This window comes from Lissotriton helveticus, chromosome 2_1 (assembly GCF_964261635.1).
Source record: "Lissotriton helveticus chromosome 2_1, aLisHel1.1, whole genome shotgun sequence".
Classification (NCBI taxonomy): domain Eukaryota; kingdom Metazoa; phylum Chordata; class Amphibia; order Caudata; family Salamandridae; genus Lissotriton; species Lissotriton helveticus.
The window spans coordinates 513,256,686-513,268,887 of record NC_136059.1 but is presented as its reverse complement, the minus strand read 5'-3'; the positions used below and the strand labels follow the sequence as shown (position 1 = coordinate 513,268,887).

Genomic DNA, 12,202 nt, shown 5'->3' with positions numbered 1-12,202 from the left:
TTATATAGCGCGACCTGTCACCACCAATCAGGCTCCCTCTTCGGGAAGATCTTCTGTCGCAGCAGCAGGGAAGGGTTCTCCCCAAAACTTTTCAACTCTGCGCCTCCATGCGTGGGGATTGAGAGGCGGCAGTTGATGGCTTTTGACCTACCTCCCGAAGTATGTAACGTTATTTTGGAGGCTAGATTGCCCTCCACTGCCGGTAATCGCCTGCTGTTGGCAGAAATTTGTATGTTACTGTACGGAAAGGTCTATTGACCCGCCCTCTGCTTTTCCTCTTGTGCTTCATTCTTGACAAAGGTTGTGACCCATTCCATCTGGGTCAATCCATCACACTGCCTACCTTCTTTGCTCACCCGCATTCCTCTAAGGAAGAGGAACTTCTCCACTGCCTGGACAGCACAAAAGAGTTACGGGTTGACAACCAACTCTTTGTGGGGTATGTGGAATCTAAGAAGGGGCGGGCAGTGCAGAAAAGGGCCATCTCTCACTGGGCTGTTCTCTGCATTAGGATCTGCTATTCCCTGTCTAAAAAGCAGCCACCAAAGGGATTAAGGGCCCATTCCACCATGGGGAAGGCTGCAACTATTGCCTTGCCCAGTCCTTGACATCTGTCAGGTGGCAATGTGGGCATCCTTGCACACGCTTGCCATGCACTACTGCCTGGACAGTCAGGTCCGCAGAGATGGGCATTTTGCCCATTCGTTCCTGCAGGACTTCCTAGTATTAGATATTTGCCCACAACCCACCGCCGGGATGGTATCGCTTGGGTATCTCATTCAAAGTTAAGGAATCTTCAGCTAGAAGTCTCTATCAGATGAACAAGTTACTTACCTTTGGTAACGCTTATCTGGTAGAGACTCTATCTAGCTGCAGATTCCTTACCGCCCCACCCATGCCTACCCACTTTGCAGACTAATGTTGCAGTGCCAGGGTTTCTCCCCTTTTCAGAGCCCTAGTTTTGCACACGACTACGTCAGTTACTTTGTGGCTCTGAAGTTCTTGCATGGAACAAATGAGAAGTACTGACGTCTGCGCGCGTGGGTGGCGCCTATGTAGCTACTGCGACGTCCTAACCGAAGCTGACGACGTCACGCGGATCCAAATGGAGACACCCAACGGCGTGCAAAAGGGGCATTGCTCAGCACAAGTTTCCGGATCCAGCCTGACGCCTGGGAAATTCAAAGGTAAGAAATCTGCAGCCAGATAGAATCTCTACCAGATAATGCATTACTGAAGGTAAGTAACTTGTTCGTCAATCAATGGGAAAAATTACATTTATAAAATATTTTAAGCTCTTTTGCAGATGCAAACAGTCCTTTAGATTTCCTGTAGGTTTGAACTGTTCAAAAAGTAGATGTCCTTGGTGGATCACTTCCACCTTTTGTGGAGAGGTAGCCAGTGTTTGCCATACAACGTCTATCAGCTCCCCGATCCCAGTATCCCTGCATGGCACTCCACTGGTTGTACTTTCATGCAACAGCATTTGCAGTGGAAGCCACATTGCAAGTTGAATGCAGTGGTATTAATGTGTGCTATTCTACATATGCATAGAGCTTTTGATCAGCAGACAAACGTAAAGTCATACAGCCATGACATACCTACCAAGTACTCATGGGACAGAGTGTGTTGAATTCTTTATTCATGCTCTCTTTTGCCAGCCACTAAGTTATCATTTACTGTGCTGGGTATATCCTGCATAGAAGTGCACAGCAACATTCCGTAGAATTATATTGTGCTTTCCAGCCATTGTTAAATTGACTTCCAAGTACAAACTGAGTTGACCTAGCCAGCTTTTCTGTACCTACCTAATTGTTTAGAACTAGCAAGAGCATGGTTTGTTGTTGCAGCCTTTACTAGCCTGGAGAGAGAACAAAAGAACAAGTGTAGTTAGATGGGAAAGGATAAACAAATAAATACAGAAGGTAAAAAAGAAATGTAGAATGAAAAAATGAAAGGAAGAACAACATTAAAAAACATAGATGAAGAAAACTTCGTGTCTTCAAACTCACAAAAACTGACAGCCATAAATCAGTTCATCTCCTACCTCTTGATACCAACCCTCAAACAATTCCTCAGATATACACTATGTTAGGATTAATTTGTGTAAAAACAAAAGTTTATAATTTTTGACATGTCTAGAAAGTTTCAAGATCTTTTTCTCCTTGGTGGGCTAAAGGATGTAAGTAAAATCTTTGGAATACAAAGTCCTGAACATCGTTTATAATTGATATTTTGAGTTCTTGTTTCCTGAGTACAGTTGCAGATGCTGGTCATAAGACGTTAACTTTTGCCTTCTAGGGTACATGGAAGTTGTTCACATTCCAAGAGGTTCGGTTCACATTGAAATAAAAGAAATTGCAGTGTCAAAGAACTACATTGGTAAGTTGTTGATTAGTGGTGTGATGGAAAGAGTGAATTCGCCGCATAAACTATTTCCTTTGGTTAAATAAATGACATCCTGGGATAACTAGGTGTACTCCTGATCGCAATGTGTATACCATCTTGTCTTTCCGAACAAAGAAGAAGAGCTCAATACACAGGCCTTTGATACATAAGTAGATGTAGCTTACTACTAGGAATTCTGGAGTGAGTTACACCTTCTCACAGAAAACTCATTGTGAAATCCTCCTGAGCTAATGAACGCATTGATAGAAACCACAGTTGCATATATTGATGTCTGAAAACATAGAGCAAACTTATGCAGTACTATGCAGAATTTCACTACCACCTGTTGAAGCAAATTTTAACCTATATATATTTCAAGAACATTTTTGCCTGTGAATTGTCGATTAAAATGCGTGCGTCAATGTTTTCTAAACCCATTATCACATGCAAAGGACATAACTAATTAATGTGTAGAGTGTGTGCTTTTAACAGTTCCAGATGTGCACAAATATATATATTTTTGTTCAACACCAGAACATATTGCTCCTTAATATTGAAACACATTTTGCAACAGTACTGCATTGACAATGAGTCAAAAGCAGTGGATGACAAAATTCCTGACGTCTATTAGCATTGGCGTCTATTTCTTGTTAGAGCTTATGTTCTAAGCAGTCTAATTGGCTGCCATTTGAGTAATTTCCACTTCATCATCTAATAGTCAGGCCACTAGAATTACGTTGTAATGCAGGAGCCAATTATGTGACATGGTTGACAAATGTCTGTAGCACGGAAAGACAAACTATTTAGGCCAGTGGTCCCCAAACTTTTTCGACCCGCGGATCTCTTCACCTATTGGCCACGGCTCCTTATTATGTCACTCTTTTTTTTCCGGGTGGGGGGATTTAAGCCTGGCCTCGGCTCACAAACGTAGGATCTCTTGATGCAGGTATTTCAGTTACCCTACAAAAGTGCAGTATTTGGGGGCCATTACGATGGCGGTGAACCCGCCACCAACCGGCTGTCGGTGGCGGGTTCACCGCCATCGTGAGGCCAATTTCCATCTGCCAAATTATGATGGCGGGGGGTACCATGGCGGTCAGTGCTTCCTTGGGCCTGCCGGTGCTGCGGAGGCCCTCAGCATGTTGCTGGCGGTGCGGTCAGATTACGATGCTGGCTCCCCACCAGCCTTTCCAAGGCGGTTCACCCGCCATGGAAAGGTTGGTGGGGATGGCCTTTGGGGGCCCGTTGCGGGACTCCCTTGTGCAGGGAGTTTGCTTTTGCACTTGGAGGGCACCTTTGGTGTCCGGCTACATTTCCCTGCCCCATGTGGTAGGCACCGACTGGTGCCTGCTACGTAAAGCAGGGAAAACCAAAACCTGCCTTTTTTAGATTGCACTGTGTGCTGCAGCCAGCAGCACCCGCTGCAATGGAAAAAAATGCCTTTTGTGGCCGCTGTGGTGGCGGTCGCATTGTAATTGCTTATGTGGGACCGTCGCCTTAAAGGCAGGTGGTCCCCATCCCCGAGACAATGGCAGATGGACAGAAGTACGTACACCATCGTAATCAGGCACTTAGTTCTTTTTTAGGTCTCGCCTACCCAGCGCGCATGCGCTGCATAGGCAAAAAGACCTTTAGCGATCGCTTTAGTTTTTCAGCCAAAAACGTGCGCTCGTTCCATTGCCTTCAATGGCAAAGCGTGCACATGTGGCGATTCACTTGCGGTAGCAAGGGGGTCATATGGTAGTAATTATCGCTCCTTGCGCTGCTCGCTCTCACAAGTGAAATGCTTTCACTTATTTTAACCTGCACTCGCCCCTCCTCTCGCCCCTCCCCCTGCTGCCTCCTTTTAGCGCTAGGAACACACTTGTTTTTTTCTTGTTTTTGTCCAAAGCAATTGTAGGACTGTGGAGGGTAGCAGGGACACAGTCGAAGAATTTAGGTCTGTTTTATTTTGTGAACATTACGGTTGCTAGGACGCTATTTATTTTAGATGCAGTTCCGTTATTTAAGATGCAACTTTCTGTTTTATTGACTTAACCGACGGCTGCGTGGGCGCCGCAGTTCTTAGAAGCAGCTCCTCTCTCGCCACGTCCAATTATTTTGATTGCGGTTGCAAGGGGCTTTTCAGAAGCGGCTGTTTAGGCACTGCGTTTCTCGCATTCCAGATGGGCTGCAGCTTCTGTTTAGTCAGAGGGCTGTACTTCAGATTTAAAATGGCTGCTTGGGTGATGCGGGCAAAAAAGAAAATGTCAGGTAGAAACTCTTTTACAAGGCAGGGGTTCCTCCTCACACAAACGGTTGCATGGGCACCACCTATATGTTTAAGGCTGCTGGGATGCCTTCAGTTTAACTTTTTGTGCATTAGTTTCGACAGTCTATGGACCTCGCCTTGGTTTCCGAGTTGTACTCCCTTTCTTCAGGGGTGGTGCTCTGAGGGTTGGTAAGTGTTACAGAGGCTCTGCCTTCCTTCCTTTTGTTCTTATTTGTGGTGACTGTGCCGAGTCGTACTTATCTTTTCTTGTTTTTTTGCACAGGCATTAGAGGCAGTTTATCTTTCAGGACCCTTTTGCCTTTATAAACTCTTCATTTTGTTTTCTAGGGCAGGTGTCTCCAACCTTTACAGTAATAAGAGCTACTTATGCTCATGGAAAATGATCCTGAGGTAGTAATAATATTATCCAGTATTATGGGTATCTTTCATAGATTCACATGCCTGAATCATTCCCCGTCGTCGGGGTGGGAGTCCCCGGTAAATAATTATAGTAATGTCACATGGACATATACTTAGTACTAGGCCAGAGGCCTCACATTAGTAGCCTATATAGGTCCTTATGTAAAAAGGACCAAACTTTGGCCAGTAGCCAATCAGCCCTTATCACCCTCCTCACCTTCCTGGAAGGAGCCCTTGTCCCTCAGATTTTCTACCGCACGTCGTGCTGAAGGGAGTCTCCACTGAGCTCTGCTCAGGTTTCTTGATATATCTTTGGATTTTCCTATTATTCTTCAAGTTTCTGAAGGGAGTTTGGTAGTCACTATGTCTACTACTCCTAAGAAAGGGCTTTTTAGACCCTGTGCCTCTTGTAGTAAAATGAGGTTACATATAGAGGACAAGCATGAGGATTGCTTGTATTGTCTCTATCCTCAGCATTCTGCCAAAGAATGTAAGATTTGTCGCACTTTCCCGGTCAAGACTTTGAAGGACAGGGAAGGGCGCCTGCTTCTGTGGCTCCAGAGGATGAAGGACAAAGAGCGTCTAGTCTCCTCAGGTGAGAGTGAGTGTTCCTTCAGGAGTTTCCACTCCTCTCCCAAACGGCCTCGACAGACATCCCCAGAGCAGTCTGTTGCGCCTCATCACAAGAAGCCAAAATCCATGGAGAGTCACCCTAAGGTCAAGCCTCTAAAACCTGCTCTTCAGGTAACAGACTTCAAGAAACCAGCTACTGTGTCGTCTGGCCTGCCTGTGACTATGTCGACAGTCTCCATTTCGACATCCACGGCGTCTACTTTCTCCATGGCATCGACTACTTTAACATCGACGACGATGGGTAGGTCAATACCTTCTGTCATCCCTGTCACAAAATCGTCGACGTCGCCTCTGTCAGCGCTCCCGTCGACGTCTGCTTCATCGTCAGCGAAGGCAAAGCTTCCAGCGTCGACGAAAATCTCACCGTCGACGAAGACTTCTTCGTCGACGAAGATCCCATCTTCGACGAAGACTCAACCGTCGACGAGGATACAGCCGTCGACGAAGACCTCGTCGACGAGGACTCCGTCGTCGACGCCACCGTCGACGATCCTGTCGACGTCGAGACCGTCGACGACGAAACCGTCGACGGCGCCGTCGCCGTCGTCGACGGTGTCATCGTCGTCGACGGCTACAGTGTCGACGCCGCCGTCGACGAGGACATCGTCGTCGTCGTCGACGAGGACATCAATGACAATGAAAACGCCTGATACATCAAAAATGGTAGATGCTACACCGTCGACGGACGCCGCATCAAAGGATTTACACTCTAAGGGCTCTCCCTCATTAAAGTATACGTATACACATTTTAAAATGTCGTCATGTTTGGTCACACCAGAGATGACCTCACCCAGCAAGGTCCAACAGTTGTTGCCAACGCAGTTTTTAGAAACAGAAGATCCAGTAGATCGGTCCATGTTTCCCATAGCATCCAGTCCCTCTCATCTCAACATCAAAGTTCAGGAGAGTTCGGACTACGAAGATTTGGAGGAAATTACAATTCAAGAATCAGTTCAACAGCATACCACTGTTCAGCCTATGGTGTGCCTTCCAGCTTCAATTGTTTCTGACCTGCAATTTCTAATTTCAGACTATAAACAAAGATTTCCATCATCTTCTCCTGCCTCTGGAGTACAGGTACCACAGGAAACACCAACTCCTAAACATCGACAGCGGCCTCCCCCGCGGGTTGTGCATCAGGAACAAGAGTCATTTCCTCCTCAAAATTCTACGGATGAGGAAGAATATGAGGAAGAAGTGGGAATTGATGAGGCCCAGGATGAAGAAGGCGAAATACATGATGATGATGATATGGATTCTGATGATAATGCTAACCCAGATCCAATATCCCCAGACCAAGTACAGGACGATTCAACCCCTGAAGACTTAGGGGGATTCCATATTATCGTAGGAAGAGCGGCTGCAAGGTTCAACATCCAAATAGCATCGGAAACGAAGGACTGTTTTCTTCATGATTTTAAAGAACCCTTCAAGAGATCAGCTCGCTCCATTCCAGTGATCGATTATATATGGGAGCAAGGACAAAAAATAATGAAAACTCCTTTCTCTCTCATTCCAGTGCCGGCTAGACTTGAAAAGAAATACAAAGCCCCAGACACTGCACCCGCATGTTTAACTGGTCAAACTAAACCTGATTCAGTTATATCTCAGGCTGCTCAGCGGAAGTCCAGCAATCCGTCAGCGACAATGACAGCGCCTCCTGATAAAGAAGGAAGAAAAGTTGATGCCATTGGCAAGAGATTTTCCTCCATGTCCGCCCTATCAATCAGGGCTGAAAATTCTCTAGCATTACTAGGTCGTTATAATCGACAGATATGGGCAGATATAGCCCCATATCTAGGGGCGATTCCAGAAGACCAGAAAGAAGAGGTTAAGAAGATTTTGCTGGAGGGTGAGCGCTCTGCTTCAGAGATGATAGAGGTGGCCCTGGATATTGCTTCCACAGGGTTCCGTCAATTGGCGGGAGCAGCAGTTTTAAGGCGCCAGGGCTGGCTTAAAGCCACAGCATTCCGGCCTGAAGTGCAAGCCAAAGTCCTCGACATGCCTTTTGATGGGGAGCGCCTTTTCGGTGAACATATTGATGACATGCTGCAAGGCATTAAGAAGGATACCGAGACGGCGAAAGCCCTAGGCACCCTACAATTCAAGCAGAATTCCTTTCGAGGCTCCAGAGGTCGAGGACAACAGTCTCGTGGCAACTATCAAGGTTACAAGTCCTCTTATAACTCTTCCCAGCAGTACAAACCTCAATATCAGCAGAGGCAACAACAACAAGGACAATCCTCATATAACAAATCGTCCTTTCGAGGAAGAGGAGGAAAGAAAGACAATAACAGGCGACAATGACTGCTTTCTCCAGCTGGCCTCCACTTCTTCTCCACAATTCGTAGTTGGAGGAAAAATTACCAACTTCCTTCACAATTGGAAACAAATTACTACAGATCGTTGGGTGTTGCAGTTAGTCCGCTTCGGACACACTCTGGAGTTTGTGGAACATCCTCCTCCAAATCCACCATGTCCTGCGCAGCACAAAAATCTAAACATACTTCAACAGGAACTCTCGCTAATGCTCCAGAAAAAAGCAGTGGAAAGAGTTCCTCGAGAACAAAAGGGGAGAGGATTCTACTCCCGATATTTCCTGATCAGAAAAAAGGAGAAGAAGCAGTGGAGACCAATATTGGATTTGAGACACCTAAACAAATACCTCAAGAAGCAGTCTTTTCGTATGGTTACCCTCCAGGAGGTATTACACCTACTCAATTCAAAAGACTATATGGTATCCTTAGACCTCCAGGATGCCTATTTTCATATCCTCATTCACAAGAGTCATCGACAATTCCTGAGGTTTGCAGTAGCAGGCAGGCACTACCAGTTCAGAGTATTACCATTCCGCCTAAAGTCAGCTCCACGCATCTTTACAAAGTGTCTGTCTTCAGTAGCAGCATACCTTCGCCAGCATCATCATCAAGTCTTTCCCTACCTGGACGACTGGCTTGTCAAGGCTCCTACTCAGACAGGCGTGGCCAAGTCCTCTACCGCCTGCCTTCGTCTCTTCAAGAACTTAGGCCTAACGCTCAACCAGGAAAAGTCAAATCTACGTCCATCACAACGTCTCAATTTCCTAGGAGCGACATTGGATACACAACAGGAGAAAGCCTTCCCTTCCAAGGAACGTCAGGTCAAGCTGAGAACCCTGGCCGTCCAAATTCAGACCAAAAAGAGAGTCAAGGTTCGGCTCTTCAAGTCATTGCTAGGAATGATGTCTTCCAACATATTTCTCATTCCGCATTGTCGCCTCCACATGCGACCTCTACAGGAAGCTTTAACAAATCAGTGGATCCAAAGTACAGGATCCTTCGACGACTGGATCAAGATCACTCAGGTCATGAAAAAGGCTCTGAGATGGTGGCTTCTGGACGACAACTTGAACAAAGGCCTTCCTTTTCTACTCCCAGTCTCCCCTTATGTCATAACCACGGACGCGTCACTGGAAGGATGGGGAGCGTTCCTTCAGGAATTGCAAGTACACGGTCAGTGGTCAGTGGCAGAAAAACGATTCCACATCAATTTGCTAGAGTTACGAGCAGTACGCTTAGCTCTTCGGGCATTTCTTCCCCGAATCAGGAGCTTCCCAGTGCTTGTGAGGACAGACAACACCACCACAATGCACTACCTAAACAAACAGGGAGGTACTCGATCCAAGACGTTGTCTTGCGAATCTCAGCAAATTTGGAGGTGGCTGCTCCAGCACAACATTTCTCTGCGGGCAGAGTATGTCCCAGGAGTATACAACACCCTGGCAGACTCGCTAAGCAGACAGCGCTCAATTTGCCACGAGTGGGAGCTCGACCAGAAGACGCTCGACTCAGTGTTCTCCCGTTGGGGCAAGCCTCACCTGGATCTCTTTGCGACGGAAACGAATGCGAAATGCCAACGTTACGCAAGCTGGCTTCCCCAGAAAAGGTCCCTATGGAATGCCTTTTCGATGACATGGTGCAAAGTCTTTGCTTACGCCTTTCCACCGTTTCCCCTGATCCCAAGGGTCCTACGGAAATTAAAAGCAGAGAGTTGTACCATGATCCTGATAGCCCCAGCGTGGCCGCGCCAGCACTGGTATACAGAACTACACCTTCTCTCGCTGGAACCTCCAATTCTATTCAAGACATGCCCACATCTCCTTACAATGAACCAGGGACAAGTCCAGCATCCGGATCCAACATCTCTCAATTTATCGGCTTGGCTCCTGAGTTCAGAGAGTTCCAGAATTTAGATCTTCCACAAGAATGCAAAGTCGTTCTAGCCCGGGCCCGGGCTGAAAGTACTAATAAGACATATTCCCTTAAGTGGAAAAGGTTCTGTTTGTGGTGTAGGGCTCAGAAATTGCATCCGTTCACTTCTACTCCAGCACAAATTCTGCCCTATCTGCTCCACCTAGCCAATTCAGGGCTGGCACACGCTTCCATAAAAGTCCATCTGGCGGCCATCTCCAGGTTTAGACGTTCTTTGTGTGGCGCTTCACTATGGACCAACAGACTGGTCAAGCAGTTTCTGAAGGGATTATTCAGATCTTTCCCTCCAGTACGAGCGTCACCACCTACATGGCAACTAAATGTTGTACTGGCTCAGCTAATGAAACACCCGTTCGAGCCAATTCACAAAACAGATCTTAAGTATTTGTCATGGAAAACGGCTCTCTTGCTGGCGCTCACGTCAGCAAGGAGAGTTAGTGAACTGCAGGCTTTTTCTGTACAAGACCCTTTTATCCAGTTTAAGAACAACAGGGTCATTCTACGGACTAATCCAAAATTTATACCAAAGGTTCCGTCCTCTTTCCATCTCAATGAACCTATTGTCCTGAGATCTTTCTTCCCGAATCCATCATCTGCGGCTGAAAGGTCTCTACACTCATTGGACCTCAAGCGATGTCTCAAATTCTACATACACAGGACGGAGCAATTTCGGAAGTCTAACCAATTGTTTGTTGCATTTAGCAGGCCCAGGAAAGGCCTAGCATTGACAAAACAGAGCATTTCCAGATGGATTTCTGCGGCCATTGCATTCTGCCACCAACAGGCGGGCCATCCTCTGCCTTCAAAGGTTCGAGCACACTCCACTAGAGCGGTAGCCACCTCCATGGCGCTCTTTGCTGGGGTACCCATTGTCGACATCTGCAGAGCGGCGACATGGAAGACGCCACATACATTCACCAAGCACTACTGCTTGGATTCTGCACTTATGAAGGATGCAGCAGTAGGACAGGCGGTCCTACGTCATCTATTTCATTAGAGGTGAGCCTTCTTCCTATCATCCCACCTTCCAGGTAATTTCTCGCACATTTCTTATCAGGTTGTGAGTATTATGTAAACTGTGTAACAACTTATGATAAGTTTATTATGCATTTCAAGATGTATTTGCGAAATGTGCTCATTATTGCTTGCTATTCTGATTCAGGCATGTGAATCTATGAAAGATACCCATAATACTGGATAAGAAATGCGTTACTTACCTGTAACAGCAGTTATCCAGTATTGGTATCTTTCATAGATTCACATGCAACCCACCCGCCTCCTCTAGAAGGGCTCACCTAAGTCTCCTCAGTAGGTACTACTTGGCACGGTGCTTACGAAAATCTGAGGGACAAGGGCTCCTTCCAGGAAGGTGAGGAGGGTGATAAGGGCTGATTGGCTACTGGCCAAAGTTTGGTCCTTTTTACATAAGGACCTAGATAGGCTACTAATGTGAGGCCTCTGGCCTAGTACTAAGTATATGTCCATGTGACATTACTATAATTATTTACCGGGGACTCCCACCCCGACGACGGGGAATGATTCAGGCATGTGAATCTATGAAAGATACCAATACTGGATAACTGCTGTTACAGGTAAGTAACGCATTTCTTAGTGCATATACATTAGAAAAGATTATATTAGTGACCACCCTATGCAAGATTGTCAATCTTGATCACCTCATTGCAAGATTACCAGCAGCAATGTAAACAAGCTTTGGCATAGCCAATAGGTCTCGCCTTTGGGACCTTATAAGTATTTATTTATGCAGCACAATTTCCTTACTGCAACAACTTTAACTGTTGCATGGCTAAACACTTATAAGGTCCAAAAGGTGAGACCTATTGGCTATGCCAATGCTTGTTTGAAGGAGGCAAGGGAGGAGATTTCCCAGGTGTTTCTGGGTAGGAAATTGTGGGAGAACAGACCTTTTGCCTTTGAATTGAGTTCCATCTGGGGTGGTTTAGGGAGTTTATATATGCTTCTTAGATACTGTACACCAAGATTCTATGAGCTATATACCAGGAGGAAAGCGCATGAATAAATTCGAAGACATGGCAAATTAATTTGATGAAAATACGATCTCTGGCTGAACCAATGTAGAGACCCCTGCCCTCCATAATGTTGTCTCTTCCCCCTGAGAGCAAATGGACAACAGCATTTTGAGTTCTTTGGAGATTAAGGACTAGTAATACAGGAAGACAAGCAAAGACTGAATTATAGTAGTAATCGATACTAGCACAAAAAGTGAAACCCACTGATA

At 46.1% G+C, this 12,202-nt stretch overlaps 1 protein-coding gene across 1 annotated transcript in view; it reads left to right on the top strand.

Moving 5' to 3' along the window:
- Window positions 1-12,202, top strand: part of LOC144820131 (A disintegrin and metalloproteinase with thrombospondin motifs 6) — a 463,746-nt gene that overhangs the window by 218,193 nt on the left and 233,351 nt on the right. Inside the window, exon 7 of the mRNA XM_078677765.1 lies at window positions 2,302-2,382. Coding sequence (XP_078533891.1) covers window positions 2,302-2,382 — 81 coding nt within the window. The remainder of the gene's footprint in view (window positions 1-2,301; window positions 2,383-12,202) is intronic.